Source organism: Pyrus communis, chromosome 8 (assembly GCF_041283825.1).
Source record: "Pyrus communis isolate YQ-2024b chromosome 8, ASM4128382v1, whole genome shotgun sequence".
NCBI classification, from domain to species: domain Eukaryota; kingdom Viridiplantae; phylum Streptophyta; class Magnoliopsida; order Rosales; family Rosaceae; genus Pyrus; species Pyrus communis.
The window spans coordinates 5,836,877-5,860,977 of record NC_142572.1 but is presented as its reverse complement, the minus strand read 5'-3'; the positions used below and the strand labels follow the sequence as shown (position 1 = coordinate 5,860,977).

The 24,101-nt window shown below is 35.9% G+C and overlaps 3 protein-coding genes and 1 pseudogene across 5 annotated transcripts; 3 read left to right on the top strand and 1 right to left on the bottom strand.

The window, feature by feature from the left end:
- Window positions 1-37: 37 nt before the first annotated feature.
- Window positions 38-2,902, top strand: LOC148694657 (uncharacterized; annotated as a pseudogene). The gene is made up of 2 exons (XR_015965077.1): window positions 38-1,781; window positions 2,499-2,902. The product of XR_015965077.1 is annotated as an uncharacterized LOC148694657 (transcript).
- Window positions 2,903-5,692: 2,790 nt separating this feature from the next.
- LOC148694656 (transcription termination factor MTERF8, chloroplastic-like) lies at window positions 5,693-12,109 on the top strand. 2 transcript variants are annotated; one of them, XM_088698117.1, is made up of 2 exons: window positions 5,693-7,315; window positions 12,091-12,109. In XM_088698117.1, the coding sequence occupies exon 1, from the start codon at window positions 6,156-6,158 to the stop codon at window positions 7,302-7,304; it is 1,149 nt and encodes a 382-aa protein (XP_088554243.1). In that variant the 5' UTR covers window positions 5,693-6,155; the 3' UTR covers window positions 7,305-7,315; window positions 12,091-12,109. The 2 variants fall into 2 exon arrangements, with proteins under 2 accessions (XP_088554243.1, XP_088554242.1); XM_088698116.1 differs by lacking the exon at window positions 12,091-12,109 and adding an exon at window positions 8,033-8,968.
- A 1,096-nt stretch (window positions 12,110-13,205) lies between these two features.
- Window positions 13,206-14,745, top strand: LOC137716731 (uncharacterized). The gene has a single exon (XM_068456110.2). It carries the CDS (start codon window positions 13,346-13,348, stop codon window positions 14,441-14,443), a length of 1,098 nt encoding a protein of 365 aa, XP_068312211.2. The 5' UTR covers window positions 13,206-13,345; the 3' UTR covers window positions 14,444-14,745.
- Window positions 14,746-19,174: 4,429 nt separating this feature from the next.
- LOC137717626 (TPR repeat-containing thioredoxin TTL1) lies at window positions 19,175-23,238 on the bottom strand. Its single transcript, XM_068457044.2, has 7 exons — window positions 21,789-23,238; window positions 21,499-21,694; window positions 21,223-21,395; window positions 20,666-20,999; window positions 20,365-20,569; window positions 20,157-20,257; window positions 19,175-19,719 (listed from the first exon to the last, which is right to left on the bottom strand). Exons 1-7 carry the CDS (start codon window positions 22,778-22,780, stop codon window positions 19,567-19,569), a joined length of 2,154 nt encoding a protein of 717 aa, XP_068313145.2. The 5' UTR covers window positions 22,781-23,238; the 3' UTR covers window positions 19,175-19,566.
- Between the last annotated feature and the right edge of the window lie 863 nt (window positions 23,239-24,101).

Genomic DNA, 24,101 nt, shown 5'->3' with positions numbered 1-24,101 from the left:
AGTTTTGACGAATTTGTTACTTCAAATCTCACTTGTGCTATTTTTCTTTTCTTTGCTTGACAAATCCTACAAAACACAAAAACAAAGTAAATAGCTAAAAAATATAAGGAACTAACTAAAAAAAACAAATGAATTTGGTGTAAAATATATATAAATATGAGTTTATCAGAACTTCATTGATGGACTTCATATTGCGTCCTTGATTAATCACGTCATCCAAATACTTGCCAGCATCATAAACATCATAATCATGGTTGAGAGAAGTGAATAACAAAGTGAAAAATGGTTACCTAGAAGTGAGACGAAACAAAATGAGACAAAATCAATTTCAGAAGATAAATTGAGATTGAATGACAGATTTATGAGCATTTCAATTAATAAGCCTATAGAGTAAAAAGAAGTTTGAAAACAGAAAAAGGAAAATCAAGAAGAAAAAGGTTTTGGCCAAATACAGACAGGAAGGGACACAAAAAGGGGCAGGGTTTGAAGAACCCTAACACAAGCGGAGTTGGCGACAAAGCATACTGCTAGGCATCACAGGCAAGTTTATATTTCAAATCCAATTTTTCTGTCTTTCATATGCAAATCACTGCTAAAACCTCACTATAAACCCCCCAAAATATGATAACCCTGAGTAACAAAAAGCTAATCTCACTCTCACTAACCTCTGTCGGGCTTCACAAATCCCCTCTCTGCAACTCAATCTCTCTCTTTTTCTACTCTTCGTCCCAACCCAAATAGTGGAAATCAAAACCCAAAATTGCAGTAGCTGAATACTTAATCAGCCAGCACCAGTTTTCCCCAGAAGCCGCTCTGAAAGCCGCATCAACAGTCGCTTATCTGAAAAGCCCTGCTGGATCCAGTTCGGTGATTTCGTTTCTCAGGGAAAGCGGCTTCTCGAAAACCCATCTGGAAGATGTGGTTAAAACGGTCCCCAGGATTCTTATTGCCAATCCTGACATTGTCCTCAAACCCAAATTCAAGGTTTTCCAGGACTCGGGCTTTTCGGATTCCGACATTGTTGATATTGTGTCCTCTGACCCCTGGATTCTGTTGCGAAGTGCCGATAATCAGCTTGGCCCTGCTCTGTTGGTGCTGAAGAACATTCTCGGATCGAATGCTAGTGTGCTCAAGGTTTTAAAGTTGTCTGGTGGAGTTCTTAAATATGACTTGGAGAAGACATTGATGTCCAATGTTGAGGTCTTACAGAGTTATGGTATAAAATCGTCACAAATTATCAAATACATTTTTCATTTTCCGAGATTTTTTGTGCATAAGCCGGAGAGCATTGTGGATGCTATTAAAAGGGTTGACGAGATGGGTTTTGATATGAAGTCGAAGAGGTTCCTATCAGCAATTCGGATCATGACTTCGCTCACTGTCGAGACATGGGAACGGAAGGTGAAGCTTTTCAAGAGTTTGGGGCTTTCAGAAGATGATATCTCAGCGGTGTTTAGGAGGGTACCCCAGGTGTTTGGAGTATCTGAGAAGAAGATTGAGGAGGCTACAGAGATGCTTCTCAGCACTGGCAAGTATGATATCTCGTTTATAGTTAATCACCCAGAATTGCTTATTTATAGTGCCAAGCACAGGCTGAAACCACGACTACAAGTTATGGAGATCCTTGAAAAGAAAAAACTACTTGGGAAAACACCTACTTTGACCACAATCTGCAAGTACTCTGAACAGAAGTTTGCTGAATTATATGTTGTTCCTTATACAAATGAACTTGAAGGAAGAGTGCATGGAGTGGAAATCAAGATCTCCTGGTTATTGCTGAGGTATTTTCTTTTGTGCACTTCTGTTTCTTTCTTTCATTCTTTGTAAGGATGTAACTTTCACATTAATGTGATCTTCGATCAATGTCATAACTGCTTCGTTTATGAAATTCTTTGAACTTTGAATTCGATGGGAGGAGTGACTAACATTTCTGAATTTTTTTAAAATTTGAATGCTATATAAAGGGGTGACCATCGAACAAGTAACGATATTTGCTGCTGAAAGTTATGCTTAGGCCCTTTTAGGCTCTAGGTTACCAATATCTTGACCTAAGGTTATTAGTTTCTGCTGTGTGTTTTGACTCTTACGGTTGCATATGTTTTTACTTTGGTCTTCCTTGTTTGTATATTAGTGATCATGATTTAAATAAAGATAAGTTTGCTTCCCAGATGGTGAGCGAGATATTAACTCTTTATTGCATTGCAGTCTGCAAACTTATTGTTCAACAGTATGAACTCTAATCAAAGTACATGTAGTTTCATTGAGTTCATCTATCCGAGATTGAATATTAAATTTCACTATAGAGTTTCTTTTTATAATACCTGTGATGCTGATAGAAAACTGATGATTAGGGGTTAATTGTATGTCTCTATTTAGGACCATTTGGGTCTGTTGTTTGCCTCATTTTCACTTCTATGGAAAAAATCGACTTGATTGCAGTTGTAGTTGTAGTTCTATGCAATGCTGCTGTTAATTCCTCAGGTGATAACATATTGCAGAGCCACAGAAAACTCTGTTTGACACTTGGGAATGAATGTCAAAGCTTGTATACTTCTGTACTCAAAAGGCAAAGTGGTAAGGGATGCCAAGCGGTGAGGGAGGGTAGATTAATGAACTAGGATTAAGATGAGTCATGAGTTTGACTCCTCCGGTGTATAGCCGAAAAAAGGGCAGTTCCTCTGAAGAGGAGATTTTCGGATGTTCCTGTTCTGATACCAATACATGGACATGTGGAACTCAACTTTTAGTTAGATTGGACCATTCAAATACTAGCTTTTTGAGTCCTAATTGCTTTTATTTTTACCAATATGGCCTAACGTATCCATCTTTACTACTTCAAAGTCGAACTCCTCTTTTAAGCTCATAGGCCATCATAATAATTCAAACTGTTTCCATACCTGAAACATTTTTATGTAAATTAAACTTCATACGTCATAGTTATCTAAAGCGGATGTGTTCCTCATATGCACCTGAGTTCAAATCCTTCTCACTATTTCGTTCAACTTTCACGGTTTCACCTATGTTTTAATATTTTATGAAAGGACGATGTTAGGGTATTAATGTTGTTTACAGTGTGTTTGAGAATGATAGAGATATAGGAGGAATCATTGTGTTTATGGGTCTGTGACATCATCCGTCTCTCACCTCACACACTTTTTGAAATTCTTCTTCTCCATCCATGTTCACTTCACCGTACATGTCTCAAATTCTCAATGATGCATAAGATAAGCAAGGTCAACAAACATAGATGGTGCCTTTCAATTTCTTCATTATTTTTCGCTAACTTTAGACTTGGGCTAGCTTGCTTGCCCGCCATGTTTATTGAACTTTTTTTTTGTGGCTTGGGCTAGATGGTGCCATGTTTAGACTTGGGCTAGGTGGTGCCATGTTTAGACTTGGGCTAGATGGTGCCATGTTTATGTGTTTGTGGCTTGCAATTTCAACAAGAGAGGCAGTGCTTAGCAGGTTAAGTGAGGAGATACAGACGATGTACTTTTTCATAAGAGCACCTCAAAAAGAAATGTCAAAATTCTAGGTGTAATATTACCGTGCATATTTGATCTCAAAAATCTTTCTAAACGAAGTGTTATTTGCCAACTAGATTTAAAAGCTTTGTGATTAAGAGTCTAATTTGATATCAATGTCAAATTTATTTTTAATTAATTTTAATGGTGGATCCCTTATTTCACTAATATTTCAACATATAAAAATTTTGTTTCAACATTTTTTAAATAATTACAAGCATTTTAAACTCTATTTTAATAAGAAAATAACATTTGACAATTCGGTAGGAGAAATACAAAATTTGATATAAGACTTTAGATTGCCACATTAGCTATCAATTTGAATTGGATTGTTATAATTTGACATTTCCTTTGGAGATGGTTTAAGGGTTAGTTTAAGATTGTGGTGCTTTAAAAAAAAAAACAACTTATTAAAAAAGTTAGAACTTAAATTTGTTTGGTAAAATGTGTTTTTTTTTTTTAACTGTCAATGAAAGTACAAAAGCAGAAGCAGGGTTTACCATGCTTCTAAAAAAAAGTTGTTCTCAAGTTTTATTTCCTCTTGTCGAAGAAAACTTGTTCTCAAGTTTTATTTGAGTAAACTTCAAGCCAAATCACGAAGTGTAGCAACCATTCTTTCCTGCAATGCTTTGTTTTCTTCTTCTAACTTACAAATAGATATGTTGCATAGAATGTAAGGAGGTTGGTCATCTCTTGAGCTCGAATAAATTATTAGGATACCCATAAAATGTATTAAAAATTAAAACACTTAAACAATTCATTCCTTCCACTCAACCTCTTGATGAAAGTATGTATAAAATCCCACCAAATTGTGTTATGGAATTGAAACTCGGCAAAAGTTTGTGCTACCTTTGTCCATACGTTGGTGATGATTTGTCATCTTGTGTGTCCAAATTTGAATGTCATCTCCAAATTTTTACCATCGTGAACTTGATAGGATTAAAAGCACACCACAAAGTAGCACACAAATGTCCTATTGATTTCTCACAAGGCATTGTAAGTACTGGCATTGTCTTATTTATCCTAGAAATTGGTTCACATGTTAATCGTAATTAACCAGTACTACTATAGGACATATGTAGGTCCTCATTCGACAAGGGCAGGTACATACATATTTATAGCATTAGAATCCTAGATATGTTTACTAAGTATGCATCCGTAGAAAACACATAAATAGACATGAGTTATTCAAACGTAATTCAAACGAAATGTCATAACAAACTTGCAAGCATATCTAGGACTCATAAAAGTAAGTGAAAATTAATGTGAAAATTTTCATCCATTCATAAAAGTAATTCAAACGAAATGTCATAACAAACTTGCAATCATATTCGGTGCTTCAAACAGCCCCTAACTACTAAAAATTTAGTTACACAATTCTTAAGTTAAAACAAAAGATAGATATGAGTTTGAGAAAATAAAACCGAAGGAAATCGACTAAGGCTTCCTCTTTCCTTCCTTCCCCAACGCTGCAACCATGCCTTTTTTCCTTGCTTTCCTTCCTTTTTTTCTATCTTTTTTTTCCACCCTTTTTTTCCACCCTTTACCGCTGCAACCTGCAACCCTTTTCTTCTTTTCTGCTGGCACAATTTTTTTCTCCATAACTCACCCCACTAACAGTCATTTAGTGATGACAATAAGTGAGAGGAAATGCTAAAACAATTGTAACTCTTTGGGCAACCTTTATGCCCATTACTCTCACTTAATTTTCCATTTCCTCTGATATTTGAATAGGTGTCAGCTGGGTTGTTCTTGGCTGCATCAGTTTTGGCTGCTAGTTTTATTGGATTTATTGCTTTCAATGCCTCCTTGTCAGTTACAAACTGCTCAGCCTCTTGGAAACCTTTCAGTGTTAAAACGGTCATAACTTCTTCTAGAAAAATGATATGAACAATCTGCGAAATGTTCCTGAAAATAGATATCTGTAGCTTTCCAAGTATATAAGGTTCATTCTCTAATTCATTCTGAACTGTCCGACACTTGCTTCCAAAGTCATCTGACCTGTACAGGCAGTTTTGACGAATTTGTTACTTAAAATCTCACTTGTGCTATTTTTCTTTTCTTTGCTTGACAAATCCTACAAAACACAAAAACAAAGTAAATAGCTAAAAAATATAAGGAACTAACTAAAAAAACAAATGAATTTGGTGTAAAATATATATAAATATGAGTTTATCAGAACTTCATTGATGGACTTCATATTGCGTCCTTGATTAATCACGTCATCCAAATACTTGCCAGCATCATAAACATCATAATCATGGTTAAGAGAAGTGAATAACAAAGTGAAAAATGGTTACCTATAAGTGAGACGAAACAAAATGAGACAAAATCAATTTCAGAAGATAAATTGAGATTGAATGACAGATTTATGAGCATTTCAATTAATAAGCCTATAGAGTAAAAAGAAGTTTGAAAACAGAAAAAGGAAAATCAAGAAGAAAAAGGTTTTGGCCAAATACAGACAGGAAGGGACACAAAAAGGGGCAGGGTTTGAAGAACCCTAACACAAGCGGAGTTGGCGACAAAGCATACTGCTAGGCATCACAGGCAAGTTTATATTTCAAATCCAATTTTTCTGTCTTTCATATGCAAATCACTGCTAAAACCTCACTATAAACCCCCCAAAATATGATAACCCTGAGTAACAAAAAGCTAATCTCACTCTCACTAACCTCTGTCGGGCTTCACAAATCCCCTCTATGCAACTCAATCTCTCTCTTTTTCTACTCTTCGTCCCAACCCAAAAAGTGGAAATCAAAACCCAAAATTGCAGTAGCTGAATACTTAATCAGCCAGCACCAGTTTTCCCCAGAAGCCGCTCTGAAAGCCGCATCAACAGTCGCTTATCTGAAAAGCCCTGCTGGATCCAGTTCGGTGATTTCGTTTCTCAGGGAAAGCGGCTTCTCGAAAACCCATCTGGAAGATGTGGTTAAAAGGGTCCCCAGGATTCTTATTGCCAATCCTGACATTGTCCTCAAACCCAAATTCAAGGTTTTCCAGGACTCGGGCTTTTCGGATTCCGACATTGTTGATATTGTGTCCTCTGACCCCTGGATTCTGTTGCGAAGTGCCGATAATCAGCTTGGCCCTGCTCTGTTGGTGCTGAAGAACATTCTCGGATCGAATGCTAGTGTGCTCAAGGTTTTAAAGTTGTCTGGTGGAGTTCTTAAATATGACTTGGAGAAGACATTGATGTCCAATGTTGAGGTCTTACAGAGTTCTGGTATAAAATCGTCACAAATTATCAAATACATTTTTCATTTTCCGAGATTTTTTGTGCATAAGCCGGAGAGCATTGTGGATGCTATTAAAAGGGTTGACGAGATGGGTTTTGATATGAAGTCGAAGAGGTTCCTATCAGCAATTCGGATCATGACTTCGCTCACTGTCGAGACATGGGAACGGAAGGTGAAGCTTTTCAAGAGTTTGGGGCTTTCAGAAGATGATATCTCAGCGGTGTTTAGGAGGGTACCCCAGGTGTTTGGAGTATCTGAGAAGAAGATTGAGGAGGCTACAGAGATGCTTCTCAGCACTGGCAAGTATGATATCTCGTTTATAGTTAATCACCCAGAATTGCTTATTTATAGTGTCAAGCACAGGCTGAAACCACGACTACAAGTTATGGAGATCCTTGAAAAGAAAAAACTACTTGGGAAAACACCTACTTTGACCACAATCTGCAAGTACTCTGAACAGAAGTTTGCTGAATTATATGTTGTTCCTTATACAAATGAACTTGAAGGAAGAGTGCATGGAGTGGAAATCAAGATCTCCTGATGATTGCTGAGGTATTTTCTTTTGTGCACTTCTGTTTCTTTCTTTCATTCTTTGTAAGGATGTAACTTTCACATTAATGTGATCTTCGATCAATGTCATAACTGCTTCGTTTATGAAATTCTTTGAACTTTGAATTCGATGGGAGGAGTGACTAACATTTCTGAATTTTTTTAAAATTTGAATGCTATATAAAGGGGTGACCATCGAACAAGTAACGATATTTGCTGCTGAAAGTTATGCTTAGGCCCTTTTAGGCTCTAGGTTACCAATATCTTGACCTAAGGTTATTAGTTTCTGCTGTGTGTTTTGACTCTTACGGTTGCATATGCTTTTACTTTGGTCTTCCTTGTTTGTATATTAGTGATCATGATTTAAATAAAGATAAGTTTGCTTCCCAGATGGTGAGCAAGATATTAACTCTTTATTGCATTGCAGTCTGCAAACTTATTGTTCAACAGTATGAACTCTAATCAAAGTACATGTAGTTTCATTGAGTTCATCTATCTGAGAGTGAATATTAAATTTCACTATAGAGTTTCTTTTTGTAATACCTGTGATGCTAATAGAAAACTGATGATTAGGGGTTAATTGTACGTCTCTATTTAGGACCATTTGGGCCTGTTGTTTGCCTCATTTTCACTTCTATGGAAAAAATCGACTTGATTGCAGTTGTAGTTGTAGTTCTATGCAATGCTGCTGTTAATTCCTCAGGTGATAACATATTGCAGAGCCACAGAAAACTCTGTTTGACACTTGGGAATGAATGTCAAAGCTTGTATACTTCTGTACTCAAAAGGCAAAGTGGTAAGGGATGCCAAGCGGTGAGGGAGGGTAGATTAATGAACTAGGATTAAGATGAGTCATGAGTTTGACTCCTCCGGTGTATAGCCGAAAAAAGGGCAGTTCCTCTGAAGAGGAGATTTTCGGATGTTCCTGTTCTGATACCAATACATGGACATGTGAAACTCAACTTTTAGTTAGATTGGACCATTCAAGTACTAGCTTTTTGAGTCCTAATTGCTTTTATTTTTACCAATATGGCCTAACGTATCCATCTTTACTACTTCAAAGTCGAACTCCGCTTTTAAGCTCATAGGCCATCATAATAATTCAAACTGTTTCCATACCTGAAACATTTTTATGTAAATTAAACTTCATACGTCAAAGTTATCTAAAGCGGATGTGTTCCTCATATGCACCTGAGTTCAAATCCTTCTCACTATTTCGTTCAACTTTCACGGTTTCACCTATGTTTTAATATTTTATGAAAGGACGATGTTAGGGTATTAATGTTGTTTACAGTGTGTTTGAGAATGATAGAGATATAGGAGGAATCATTGTGTTTATGGGTCTGTGACATCATCCGTCTCTCACCTCACACACTTTTTGAAATTCTTCTTCTCCATCCATGTTCACTTCACCGTACATGTCTCAAATTCTCAATGATGCATAAGATAAGCAAGGTCAACAAACATAGATGGTGCCTTTCAATTTCTTCATTATTTTTCGCTAACTTTAGACTTGGGCTAGCTTGCTTGCCCGCCATGTTTATTGAACTTTTTTTTTTATATTTTTTATCTCAACTTATGTATTAAATGAACAGAAGACTATGAATTAGTTAAGTGAGCACGGTATTAATAGTACATGTGGGTTAGTCGATTGGACAGACACTGTGCTCGCTCCCTTGTACTCCAGTTTGAACTTGTTCATAGATTAGAGTGGTTAAGAATATCGCAGGATAATACAATATTATGAAAATCCATGTTAGCATGGTATTATGAAATCCAATTCCTTGCTTGTTGAGGAGTATTCATTGGGAAGTTTATACTATGTTTTATTGTATGACATGCACTGGAATAATGAATGATTAAATGCGTGGTCAAAGGTCCAATGAACAATAATTTAACGACCATAACTCTCTGTATCATTTAAGGGAGTTGCAATGGCTTTGACTGCATTTCAAATTTTAGTGTTTGTGGCTTGCAATTTAAACAAGAGAGGCAGTGCTTAGCAGGTTTTGTGAGGAGATACAGACGATGTACTTTTTCTTCATAAGAGCACCTCAAAAAGAAATGTCAAAATTCTAGGTGTAATATCACCGTGTATATTTGATCTCAAAAATCTTTCTAAACGAAGTGTTATTTGCCAACTAGATTTAAAAGCTTTGTGATTAGGAGTCTAATTTGATATCAATGTCAAATTTATTTTTAATTAATTTTAATGGTGGATCACTTATTTCACTAGTATTTCAACATATAAAAATTTTGTTTCAACATTTTTTAAATAATTACAAGCATTTTAAACTCTATTTTAATAAGAAAATAACATTTGACAATTCGGTAGGAGAAATACAAAATTTGATATAAAACTTCAGATTGCCACATCAGCTATTAATTTGAATTGGACTGTTATAATTTGACATTTCCTTTGGAGATGGTTTAAGGGTTGGTTTGAGATTGTGGTGCTTTAAAAAAAAACAACTTATTAAAAAAGTTAGAACTTAAATTTGTTTGGTAAAATGTGTTTTTTTTTTAAACTACTGTCAATGAAAGTAGAAAAGCAGAAGCAGGGTTTACCATACTTCTAAGAAATAGTTTTTTTTTTCTTTTTTTCTTTTCCAAAGCATAGTAATCAATTCTCATTTAATGAAATTTTCAAAATAGCAAGTATACCCCTACATGTTTTATAAAATTACAATATTTGCACCTACATAATTGTCTTTAACAATTATTATATCACATTAAGTACTATATCTTTTTTTAGTCATTTAACATATTCAAAACAATTAACATAAAAGTTTACCACATTCAAACACTGCTTTTTTTTATATATTATTATTATTATTATTAAAAGCATTTTTACAAAAAAAAAAAAGTTTACCAAACACCCACTTTATTTTACAGTTTCTTATTCTCACAGCACAATAAAAACAGTTTTAAAAAAAAAAACAACAATACCAAACTAGCCCTAAGTAGTTTATGTTATACCAACAATAAGATATTTACAAAGATTTTAAAAATTCATTTATAGTGTCACAAATGGACTATTTGCAACTTGGTGTTTTTTTTTTTTTTTAATTAAACAAACGATATTATCTACACTAAGGATGACGGGTTAGGCTAAATCTCATAATGAGCTAACAATAATTTGGTTCAAATTCTCCTTAGGTAAAAATCGAACATAAGACCTCTCACTTGTAAATGAAGAGAAATAGCATTATACTGTTGTACTAAGTGACCGTAACTTGGTATTAAACTCATCATAAATATATATTGTCTTTATTATCCGTAGAAGTCAAACTTCGAAACTTACTCCAATCAAGTGGAGACAAATATTAATTCACCAAAAGCCAATTGATCTGCTTCTATGTATGTAAGGTGGTGCAACATTTTCATACTACTCTTGCCTTGCATCCTGATTATAAAATTTACATTCGGTTTGTGATCTTTCATGTGTGATCAATTAAGTCAAATACGGTGTGAATAATGTCTATGCATTCTAGTGGAGGTTTGAACTCCATTAATTATTTTTTCTCTTAACAACTAACAATTTAACATATTAACATTGTTGTTTGTAAAAAAAAAAAAATTTACATTTGGTTTGTTATCCCTCATGTGTGATAAGTTAAGTCAAATACGGCGTGGATAATGTCTATGCATTCTGGTGCTTTGAACTCCATCAATTATTTTCCCTCCTAACAACTAACAATTTAACCTATTTAACACTATTTGTTTGTAAAAAAAAAAATATATATATAAATATGTGTGTGGACTAGTTATGGTGGGTGAAAGTATATTTGGTTTTGTTTTTCTCTACGAACCTATGTTAAGACTCGAACATCCAACTCAAAATCAACTAATATCGAATCAATAGAGAGGTGAGAAATGCTAAGAAGACTCTCCGCCACTTCATCATTTTGGCACAATATTTATGATGTTGACTTGAATCCCAAAAAGATGCGGTGATGGAGAGCCCATAGAAAGTCCCGTTTTTCAAAATTTTTATATAATTGTTCAAGGCCTTGGGATTAATGATGTATCATGTAAGATTTTGTACTCTTTTCATCATGAGATAGAGTGAGAATTTTTTCGGCTTAGACATGCATGGAAGGCCCCAAATAAAAGTAAAGTCTAATCCTAATTGCTAAGGCAAGTTGTGGTTAGAGGGGTCATATTTTTTCCAAGCTCTCAAGTACATTTCTCTCTCACTTCATCATGACATCCACACTTTGCTTAATCCCATTCCTCTTTTTTTATGATGAACTCTGCGGATCCCATCCCTTATTTTCTAGGCTTTCGATCTGCTTTTCACAACCCTCTTGGGTTTATTAGTCTAAGCAAATTCAGTTAACCAATGCATTGCTCATATTCTAACAACTCACCAGCCGCCACTACATCTTGTGTTTGGCTATAGAGAGTTGGAAAGAGAGAGAGAGGATAGAAAATTAGAATTTAAAATGTAAGTTTGGTAATTTCTCTCACATATTTGGAAGATTAAGAAGCAATCTTTTAACTTATAAATGATATTTAATTTTTCTTATTCACGCGCTATTTGATGGGTAAAAAGTGTAGCATACTGTTTTTAGCTAAATTGACTACATTTTGCAAATGGTTATCTAAATTTGATTGATATTTTCTTTTCATTTCTATCACTTGCCTATTATCTCTTGGAATTTCTCAAAGGAATCAATCTCTTTCTCTGTCACTTATCGTTTAACATAGTATAAATTTTCGCATTATATTTGTCTTGAGATATCTTTATAGATGTGTCAAATTGTGATTTGCAGGTGAACAAATCAGAGGAACCACGAAGCAATGTTCGTTATTATGCCTAATGGTAGTTACACCAAGTGATTTGTATGAAATGATATGCAACCTGAATCACTAAGCAATTATTTATAAATCCCATCAAGATGAAAGGGTGTAAAATCACTAGGAATGACTTAAGAAGACCCCCAAAATTCTTGTGGGGTTCAATTCAATTGAAGAGAAGTGGTTTGGTAGTTGTTCACTTGCTTTGTGGGCACTAGCAATCATCAAACAAGGCTCGTGGCCTTTTACTTTCCCGTGCACCTTTCTTCTAAAAAACTTAAACATGTTTTGGAAGCATAGAGAAAAGTAAAGGCTACGAAAGAAGCAATGTCTTGTGACCCTGTGACCCCATTTCAAAGGGTGCAAAAAGTAGTGTCACAACAAATGTCAAACAGATGTTGAAGAGTGCCAAGTAGGGGTGGGCATTTCTCCCGGAGGTGGATTGTTTGCCCTTCCATTTCCATATTCTCTCCATGCTCTCTTATTTGTGTGGTCACGGTTAAGCCACATATAAAATATCGACGTGGTTTAACCGTGACCACACATCACAGGAGAGCATGAAAAAAGTACGAAAATGGGAGGGCATACAATCCATCTCCTTTTCTCCCGAGGATTGAAACCGAACTCGGACTGAATCGGAAAAAAACCTTTCGGTTCGATTCTTTTTTTGCTGATTTCGGTACAGGTGCAAAAAATAGAACTTGTTCTATATAAATCGGTTCGGTATCTGTCCTATGTTTATTATCGAACCGTATATACATATATACGGTACTTTATTTATAAGACTTGATACATTTCCGATACTTTATTTATATTTATTAAAGAGTGTTGAAAGAAAAAATATTAATTGTTATGGGATATCAGTTTATAGTATTTTATACAGTCTTTTAATACTTTGTCAATACTTATTACAAGCGAATTGATATTTGGCCAGTGTTTGGTAATATGGACGACTAATCTCTCAAATATTATTAATGTATTAAATATTGTAAATTATTAGTCGATATCAGTCAATTACTGCGGAAAAAAAGAGTAGGGAAAGGAAAAAAAAAAAGAGAAGGACAGAGAAGCTAAATACATCAAATAAAGGCAAAAGCAGAGGAAAGCTGTCAAATTCTCTCACCTTTCTTTTAAAAGCCAATCCAAAACACACATCAAAAGCCCAAAAACATACAATTTCAGCAAGAAAGCAGAGCAGAGCACATGATCTAAGCAACAAACAATCAAAAGATGAAGGGAAGGGAAGCCAAAGGAGCGCTCTCAGCTGATCTCTTGGTATGTTTTCCTTCAAGAACCAATCTAAAACTCATGCCAAAGCCAATTTGCAGTCCGGCGAGGCCTTCGGAGCCCAACAACCGCCACCACCACCATCCCCACCACCACCAACAGCTCGTGAAGAAAACGAGCATTGGGAAAAGTGGTCTTGGCCACGCCAGTCCTCTGCTGTGGACCAAGACTAAGCATGCGGACTCAGAGAACTCCGAGCCCACCTCCCCAAAAGTCACCTGTGCCGGACAAATCAAAGTCCGGCACAGGTCTGGCTCATGCAAAAGCTGGCAAACAGTGATGGAAGAGATAGAGAGAATTCACAACAAAAAACAGAGGAAACAGAAGAGGCCCAATTGGGCTGAGGCTCTTGGGTTCAAGAAAGAAGTCATGCAATTCTTGACTTGCTTGCGAAGCATTAGGTTCGATTTTCGGTGTTTCGGTTCTTTTCCTCACGAATCCGGTATTACTTCTGAGGACGAAGAAGACGAAGAAGAGGAAGAAGAGAACAGAGACCGTCGAGAAAACCATGTGGGTGGTGAGGGAATTAGTGACGGTGGTGACCAGAGTAGCTCAAGCACTGTGTTTTCGAAGTGGTTCATGATTTTACAGGAAAATCAGATTAATGGGTTTTGTAAAGAGGACAAGAAAAAGAGAAACTGTACGCCAAATTTCGATGATGATGTCGGAATTGGATCAACTTCTGAAGCTCCGGCAGCGGCCGTTCCACCGCCGAATGCTCTGTTGCTAATGAGGTGCAGGTCCGCCCCTGCAAAAACATGGCTGGAAGAGAAAGAAGACAAAGATGAGGAGGAGGAGGAGGACGACGACGAAGATGAAGAAAAAGAAGGAGAAAATGGAATGGAGAAAGAGGAGAAAAAAGCAAAAGTTACACTGAGGAGTTTAATGGAGGAAGACAAGCAGAACAAAAAGTTGGAGAACTTGGTGGCGATGGCATATGATTCTGATTTCTACAACATTTCATCAGACATTGCAAAGGAGACGTGGGTTGTTGGTGGATTGAAGGAAGCAATTTCCAGGAGTCGAAGTTGGAAGAGATGATTTTATTTTATTTTATTTTATTTTAATTTTTAATCTCCTGCTTTGATTTGCTTTTTATTTTTTTATTTTTTTATTTTTTATTTTTGCGAGCTGTTTTGTCCACTGAATTATTCAGTGGGAAACTGGTCAATCCAAAGCTCCTTTAGTGTTACTTTTGCTTCATTCTTGTTGTTCTAGATTAGTACATGTACAGCTTTTCTCTTTCTTTTTTGCTGCAAAGGGGTTTTGCCAGCATTTTACACTTTCGTCCTGTATATCTTTTGCTTCAGAAATTAGAAATAGAAACTATTTGTGATTTTTAATTTTTGTCTGCTAACTGCTATTTATTACAATACACGCTGGTGCAGGGATACACTGCAATTTAAGCAGAGGCAGGTTGTCTGCCCTCCTGTTTGGATGCCCATCTCGTCCCTTTCTATTTTGTTAAGTCACGTTAATATTTTATATTGAGTTTTTTATAGAGATAATAAGACAAAAACCAATAAGAATATAAAATGTTAACGTGGTTTAACTGTAACTGTACAAATAAAAAAAAGATGAAAATGACACCTAAACAGGAATGCAGTGCCTCCAATTTAAACGGCTAGAATAATATTGTCAAAATGTATCCGTTAAATATATCAGCTCAAATATCGATGCACTGTAAAATTTAGACTTTCAGGGAATTAAGTGCAAAACATGTGTGTGTGTGTTTTTGGTGTTAGACATACAGGTGAGTGTCGAACCAAGGAGAATGTTCCAAGTAGAAAAAGGACTGACATTTAGTCAGAATTGTAGGACAAAGAAACATGACAAGCAAGTCTGAGTAACCCTAGAGGGATTCTCAGAGCAGCACCTTCCTCATGTGGAGTATGATCAATCTACCAAAACTCCAAACATAGTATGAACAAAAAGATAATCTTCAAATGGATTCCTAACTGCTCATTTAGAGTGAGAATTGATGTCATTTTGTCACTTGTTCTATGCATGCAAGTAAGTTCTATCTAAACATAAATGGGTCTACAATGTGATTAATAAGTTTGTCTACATTGTTATCTTTTGACGATTACGTGCATGTTATCCATCTGTCCTACAGTTTGTCACAATTGCTACGTTTTTATCACTCTTCCTAAATGCATATTGTTTTTATTACCTTATATTTGCATGTGCTCTAATATTCTAATGGATGAGGCGTTGAGTTTTTATCTATGCGTTCTGGGTTTGAAACTCTCCCTCTCCTAAAGTAGTGTAATAATTTCGAATCCTATCCCCTCCCCTTAGTATATTTTTTTTAAATAAAAAATTGTTATTACCTTATAGGCCTTTTCTTTAGTAAAACTAAGTCATATCTTAATAGATAAGCATTCTATAATGTAATTGTTCCAATCTTTCTATATGCATGTTTTCCATTTGCCCCAAATTTGTCTTCACGATTACTTGTTTGCCAATCTTCACAAATGCGTATTATCCATTTATCAGGTGTTATTTACTCTTAGATCTCATCTTAGTATAAGTGATTTCAAACTTAATAAAATTTTACCTAAATGATTACATTTTTGTCACTCCTGCTACGAGTTCAAATCTCCTACTCTCAAAATCTTTTGTGACTTGTATTATTGAGTGACACATGTCATTTTCGTTTAGTTTATCTTTAATATTTTAATGAATGATTATGTGTTAACAAATAAGATAGATCACAAAGAAGCTACAGAAAAGTTTGAAGAAAAGTTTGAGTGCAGAAGATTTGAACTCTCTTGCTGCATGCATATTATCCACTTTTTTCATGTTTTTAACTTGTACAATAAGCCCCAAAAATAAAACTCAGTCAAAATGTTGCCTATATTGGGACGAAGCCGAAATTTGTGGCTAAATCTCTATGTATCAGGTCCAGATCGCAATGAAGACCCAAAAGTGAAATTCAAAGAAACGATTGGACCACGAGCCCAATTGGAGGGCATAGCCTAACTTGGTGCAATCAGTAGTGCAACAACTTATGTTGTATTTAATTGTGTCATGGACTTTACATTCTTCAAAGAACCACATTTGTGAAACCCTTGACAAAATAAAATATTCCAAAGAACACACATTTTTTCAGTTGTATAAGAGCAATCATATGATTGATCAACTATAATCACTGTTACGACTCAAAATTTTCACCTAAAAGCCTAATTATATTCGGAAGCCTAGTCATTATATTTTCATAGCAAACCAAACTCAAATTCAAGCGTAAAGTGCAAAGGGTATGCAAATTCACAATCATGCATGCCAAAAAAAAATAATAAAATAAATAAAAAATAAAATTCATAATACGGACAGTCAATAAATTTATGCTAAACCCATACAAAACCACGTGTATTCATCATGTCAGGCTATATCGAAACAAGTTTATAATATTAATACATTAACATTTTTATTCGAATCACGCCTAGTTACTCTTTACCCAACACGCTTAACTGGGCCCAATCCACATAATGGGACTTGCCAAGTGGGTTGTAGTGTAGACAAGTTATGAATGTCCATTGGGTCTGTATGAAATTAAAGCTTGTTAAGGTTTTGGGCTGCTTGAGAGCACCAAAGTCCAAACCCACAACTTTAAGAAGGATGTGAGACATAATTTCTTACTTTTTCCTTACAAACCTACTAAAAGACTTCAAACCCAACCATATTCAAAACCCACTTTCCCTGGATTCATGCGTTGACATAATCCAACCTTGAACCTTACACCCCGTTTTAACGTGCAAGAAGAAACTTACCAATTTAAGCTCGCATAGGAAACCAAGAGAGAAAATGGAGAAGGAGCTTAGCCAAAGATTGAGTTTTGCTATGAGATTTGGTGCACGAAAGGAGGGATTATGAGCAGAACGCACGAGGCTACCAACACTCTACAATACAAATCAAAAGAGGCATTATGTGGCTGCAACAATGTAAAAAAAGAAGAAAGGAATGCTTAACAACACACGAAAAAGAAAGAAAACCAAGGATTCTCTAGCTGGGACTTTGGGTATCGTTTGGTATGCAGACGGGACGGGACGGAACGGGATGGGACGGACGGGACGGGACAGGACGGAACGGGATGGGACGGAACGGAACGGAGCGGGAGCAAAGATGCCCTCGGATGGAAACAAGGAGGAAGAAGAAGGAGACGGAGAGATTATAATTTTGTGTTCCACGGATGTGGAACGAGTCGTTCCAGGGAGGTGAGGTGGAACGAAAATTCACCCAAAACTCGTCCCGTGGAACAGCCGTTTTAGGCGCACCAAACGTGGGACGGAACGCCTTGTCCCACTCTGTTCCGTCCCGTCCCACGTACCAAACGGTACCTTGAGGAACTCCTACGCCTATAAATTCAAGCCATTAGCGCGCTTGGAAGGCATATAACGCACCAAGCAGAGCAAGTGAACTCTAAGTGCTGTAAAACCCTAATTTGAGCCTTAGCATTTCTTTTATTCTGATATTTTCCATAAGCCTCCCTTATCCCTCAAAATTACCAACCCAGTAGAAACCTTAATTCGCCACTTCAAAATCAACAACCATCAACGATATATCTCTTATGCCAAACTATTGGACTTTTAGCTCCCAACACATCATTCAGGCAATTCATAATTTGTTGTTCAATCATTGCTAATAGGAGCTGTTGATTTATTTAAAAGTTGTTACTAAACAAGTTTTCATTATTCTTTTTTTTTTTAAAACAAAAAACTGAAAGTATTAACGAGACAAGTTTTCAATTTTTGTTTAAAGAAAAAGAAAAAAAATGAAATAGTTATCAATAGGTCCTTGGACCATTTTCAACTCTTGGGCTAAAACCTAAAATTTAGGTAGCTTTTTTGCTTCAAGTCTTATGATCTAAATTTTTTAGCTTGAGATTATTAAAGAATAAATTTAGATTAATTTTTTTAAAGTAAATTAAAAAAAATTATGTAAACTATCATAATTTAATTTTTGAACATTTTAACTTAAAAATATTTAAATTCCGATAAATATTGAAAAATCACTAAATTTGGGTGAATTTTGAGTTAAATATTTTTTTTTAATTATTTTAGCTGTTGAATTTAAATTTGGGCCGTTAGATCTTTTTTTTACCATTATATTTGATTATATTCGATCTCAGTCGTTGGATTCAATAAACCCTAGGAGAGATGCCCATGTGGGTGGGGTTCCGTTGGTGGTGCCGACACCATTTTCTGGGCTAAATCATGGGGGGATTTGACTTTTGTTTGGTTTTTAGCTGTTAGTCCACACGTGTTGGGTTCGGTTTTTGGGGGGGGGGGGGGAGGGGAATAAAACCTAAAAAATAGCATTTAGCCCAAGGTTAGGTTTGGTCTTAAAAGGTGAAATGTAAAATGAAATGGTCATCAAACATTCCCTAAGCTCTACCACTTAGTACTACAGTTTAGTGATATTCCTCTTCACTTGTAACTAAGAGGTCTTAGATTCGATCTTGCCAAAGGCGATTTGTTAGCCCATTGTGAGATTTAACTCACACCCCACCCCATTAGTGTAGATAATATTGTTTGTGAAAAAGAAAAAAATAAAATAAATTCCCTAAGCTCTGATCAAACAAAAAGAAGTTGTAGCTCAAGTGGTTAATTAAGTGCATTTAACCTTCAACCTAATGTCCTAGTTTCGATTTTTCTGCTATGAATATATATATATATATATATATATATATATATATAATCATCAAAATAATAAAGTTCTTGTTCGATTTCTCTACCTACTATCACTTCTAGGAAAATAACAAAAATAACAGAGTTAACAGACAGTATGAATATTTAAAACTTCCTCTAAATTCTAATCAACCACAATTCACTTTTCCCAGGGCACATGTTGGTGTGCAACATATGGGAGAACAAAAACCAAAGTGAAAGAAAAAAAAAAAAAAAAAAAAACAATCATGAAGGTATACAAATTCAAGTCCACTCAAATTCCCTTATTCTAAATTTCACCTATGATCACACCGATTCTCCTCCCATCCTTTTCGCTTTATGTGCAGTGCAGGCAAAGTTATCAAGCAGATATGATTGGCCCAATCAATTTTTTCATGTGGCCTTATTCTTTTGCAAGATGTGAAGTTTCGACTGCCAGTCACCTTATATAAACTGTAATTTTTGTTTATCTTCTGTTTAATTTAACTATCCCGATCAGCTGCTATACAATTTGACTGAGCTTTCTAATAATTCATGGTTTTTGCCTGGAATTTCTTTGACCCTTGATCCATTTTTGTATATCTTGAAAGCTGGGATTGTGCTCACATCCTCCATTTTGGCCAAGTAGGGGTGGTCTTCAACCTCCACCTAATTTAAAAAATTACTCTGAAAGTTAAAAAACAATACTAATATAATCTCATTAAATATGTAGAAATAGAACTTTCATAAAATAAAAAAATAAAAAAATAAAAAAATAAAAAAAGTAGAAACAGAACTGGTAACAAACTTGTAGTAAAAGTAAAATTGGAAGGGAACCAAAGTTTACGAACTTGTATTCAAAAGTAGACCGGGTTGGTTGGTGGGGTCGATGTTTTGGTTTCGGTTTAGAGAAAATCTCATACTGACATCAGTGCGATTTTTGGTCCCGGCCAAAACTAGACTATGCCCACCTTTACATTAAACCGTGATTTATAGACAACTTATTGTTTGTTTAGTGTCCCTCATTTTACTTTTTATCAAAAGTTTACAACAAGTTCTGTTTGTGAATATTTCCTGTTGGCCGTATAATCTTAGTAATAACTAACCTTGAGAAAATTGACAGATGGGAATCTTTTGCAGACTTGGTGCAGGGCTTGAAACACTTCCTTTTGTTTAGTTTTGTTACAAAACAGCACCACAGACATCCCTGTTGTTGAGACAATAAAGTGTTAGTTTTGTTGACTTCTTTCTAATCTACTTAAGCAGAAATTAGAACATTCAGCAGTTGGAATATACGTAAGAATATTCAGCTACCTGGGGATGTCACAAAGTGTCTAAAATGCTCATTGCTGGTAACAAGAACCAAATTTGATCCTAATTTCGCGTCTTCAACATCTTCGTCATGTTGTTTTTTAAGCTGGATCTTGGCTTCAAACAGAGCCTTTCCAACTTCCTCGTCTCCAGGAGTTTCCCGTATCAGCATCTCATAATCTTGAATTGCAGCTCCCCACCTTTCCAACTGAGAAATAGAAGTGTACTAATTAGTAAAGGGTTATTACAGACTCAATTTTTTTGTGCAGAAAGTGTGCTTGGCTTTCAAGTAACAACAATGCACCTTGGCATTGCAATCCGCGCGGCGTAGCCTGGCCTTGCTATAAGAAGGCTGCAAATCAAGTGCTGCATTGCAATCTTCAATGGCCTTTTCGAATTGACCGAGCTTAGAACGACAAGCTGCTCGATTGCATAGTAAAATAGAATTGTGTGGATCGTGCTGTAGTCCTTGGCTATATACTACACACGCTTCCGAAAACTTTGATACCTTGAAGAGAAGGTTACCACTTACTCGGGCTGACGCAACAGCTCTAGCCCTCTTCACCACCATACCGACATTCTTGTCACATGGATTTAGCCGTTCTGCATTTTGAGCTGCACCTATGGCGTCCTCAAACCTGCCAACCCCGTAGCTCTAAGATGTTAAAATCTTGACATAACATCTTACCTGACCTAAGATAAATTACTACTAAATTACTAATGATCAGGATGCTAAGTGTACTTAAGTTGGCCGCAAATAAATTATAGGGACCAACCTAACTTGTGATGCAATACACGACATATTTAAAATCCTATATTATATTAATTAGTACTAATTAATTAATTAATTAACTAACTAACCTGCCAGCAGCCAAGTAAACCTGAGCTCCTATCATTAACAGGTAAGCACTATTTGCCACGCCAAAAAATTTGGTGCAAATATCAGTGCCAAAACTGGGTCGATTTTGGTAGGTGGCATAGGCTTCTTGATGTCTTTGAAGCTTCAGCAAGGCCTCAGCTTGTAAAGCAAACACCTAACCATGATTAAACAACATTAGATAAATTATTCTGATTAACAGATTAGATTAATTAACCTTTGGCATAGCTAGGGGTTGACTAAAGAAAAAAGCTAATTACCTGTGGAGCTGAATTGGCACCTGAGGAAATTGCCAGTTGGGTTTCGTTTAGCAGAACATTCCAGTCTTGTAATTTCTGAGCTTCAATGCATCTACTGAGGCATTTTTGAAGAGCCTGACATTGGTCAACGTCTTTCGAGTAAGCGTATGGACCCGAGTGCTTGTAGTGATCCAATGCTTTCTCTGCTTCTCCCAATCTAAATGACAGATTAATGTTCTTGACTAAGCAAATGTCTTAAAAGAATTCAATATGTTACCTGAGAATTTTTGTCATGTAGGAAAATATGTTACCTGAGATATGTTGCTGCCAACCGATGATGAGCTTTGTGGTAAGAGGGTTCAATTTGGATTGCTTCTTTGCACTCGAAAACCGCATCAATGAGACGACCTAAACCAATCAAAGCTGCTGCTTTGTTGCTATAGTAGGCTGCCTTGTTTGAATCCAACGCAATTGCGCGATCATACAAACCCAAGGCTTCTTCGAATCTGTCCTCCTTGTATGCCTCATTTCCCATGGACTTCAAAACCTCAGGGTCATCGCTGTTTCTCCTCACAATGTTGCCCATCACACCATTGCCTCCTAGTTTTCCAAAGCCATTTTTTCGGCTAGGTGTGGAATTCGAGTCTTCGAGGTTTCTAGGATGATAAGCCAGAGTCTTGGTTGAAATGGCACTGGGACTATTGCTTGCTATCTGATTGGTAAAGCCGGGCTTCCTCAAGTTCCTAGACTGTCCTGTAAAAATTAAACTACTTGAAGTGGCTTGGACCGGAGCTTCGGTTTCATTGGCTTGCTGGTGATCACTGATCTTCCTACTGAGCTCTGCAGAGCTAGCAGTGAACGCTCTTCGTAGCTTCATCTCTTTAGCCAAGTCAGGGTGCTGTGACACCTTAATTTGCCCTGCTCCATTGGATGAAAAAATTGAGCTTCTTGCAGCATCTGAATGTCTTCTTGGTTGAACCTTTTGGTGGCAAGCTGAAGGCCCAGGATGATTCAAGCTAGGCTTCCCGGCATGTTTTGAGTCCAAATTCGAAGAAGGTTTACCTGAATTCAAGGAAATTACAGTAGCACTACCCTCTGTGGGTTCGGTTTGTTGGTTCTTGGATTCATTGTACTTTGAAGAACAATATTCACTGATTGGTGCATTCAAATCATTTGTGCTAGTATTTGAGGGTAGTGAATGAACAGATGATTTTCTAGGCCAGTAGCTACTGCACTGGAAAATCCCACCCATAAAACCACAACCCAATTCATTTCCCACCTTGTACTTTGCCATATCTGCCATTTTTTTTCTTCAAGTTTTTGGTACCTACAGCAGAAGCTACTTATAGAAGACAGGTGTATTAAAACTCACGTTAAAAACTAATATAACATGTAGAATTAGGATCTGTATAATAGCAGAAAACAATTAAATGAACAAGGAAAAAAGAAAGACTTGCTTAAAATATATGGGAAATATTTTTTTCAAGAGATGGCTTCACCCTGAAGGATTTTTTTGAAACAGAATATTATCCCGAGGGTGTTTAAATAAACTCACAGCCTCCTTAGAGTGGCTTCCAAGAAGCCAACTTTATCTTGTTTTTTTTTTTTTTTTTTTTTTTGTGAGGTTTATTTTGGTAGAGGCTGTGTGTAGGGTCAAAACCATAAACTTAATTAGCGTCTTCAAGAAAAAGGATTAGCCCCAGTATAAGACTTTTTGTTATTAGGGTTCCCAAAATCGTTATTCTAATGACCAATTGATGTGAAATATAAAAAATTAAATTTAAATAAATATAGAATGAAGACAGGGCACTACTATTCACAAAATTTCAGCTAAAGGTGATATGATTAGAAAATAAATAAGATTATTGAAAAAGGGACTTCCCAACCTCTTCTGGTGGCCGAGGCTCATGTTTTTGACGAAGCACGAGACGTATACCGCTGGGATGTGAGATAATTAGACAAGGATAATGTTATTCGATATACATTTTTACTTCATACGTATCTTTATTAATTTTTAACGATTAAAAATTAAAATGAGTGAAAAATAAAGATAGGTGTTTGAATCGCACTACTGTTAGACAAATTTGGAGGATGTGAGTTTAAAAAACTATGACAAGTGGCTTGTTAAATCCTGATTAATATTCAGTTGTCTTTGTTAAACTTTTGGTTAGAAACTGAGAAGTTGACCAATGCATACACCTGATAGGGAATAGCTGCAAGTCTTCTAAATTAAGCTTTCCCAATTAAATAGAATGAATCATACTAATAGAATAAATCATACGAAAACAATAAATAGAATGAATCATACTCAAACAATGAATATAATTTTAAGTAAGAATGTGCTGGGAGAGAAAAATAGTGTTTGTTATATTTTCTTTTTAAATACAATAATCAAATTATTTTTTAGATATATCCTAAAAGCAAGAGACCAATTTTAAATCCACACTTCAATTTTAAAAGTCATCCCCCACTGCGAAAAGGAAAAGGGAAGCTCAACTCACATTCGAAATTTGGTAGGTTGAAATAATATGAAGTGCTTGTAGTTTCCAAAATTGAATAACTTATAGGGTAATGCATGGGAGATTAAATTTAGAAACTAAATTTACAAACTACCCTAACTTATA

What these genes read in the sequence shown, in the direction of transcription:
- LOC148694656 (XM_088698117.1), top strand. Translation starts at nt 6,156, where the DNA reads ATGATAACCCTGAGTAACAAAAAGCTAATCTCACTCTCACTAACCTCT.
- LOC137716731 (XM_068456110.2), top strand. Translation starts at nt 13,346, where the DNA reads ATGAAGGGAAGGGAAGCCAAAGGAGCGCTCTCAGCTGATCTCTTGGTA.
- LOC137717626 (XM_068457044.2), bottom strand. Translation starts at nt 22,780, where the DNA reads ATGGCAGATATGGCAAAGTACAAGGTGGGAAATGAATTGGGTTGTGGT. An exon ending in ACACTTTGTGACATCCCCAG is followed by an intron (nt 20,258 to 20,364) that starts GTAGCTGAATAT and finishes TCTCAACAACAG; the next exon opens with GGATGTCTGTGGTGCTGTTT. An exon ending in CATCTGTCAATTTTCTCAAG is followed by an intron (nt 19,720 to 20,156) that starts GTTAGTTATTAC and finishes TTTTTAAATTAG; the next exon opens with GTGGAGGTTGAAGACCACCC.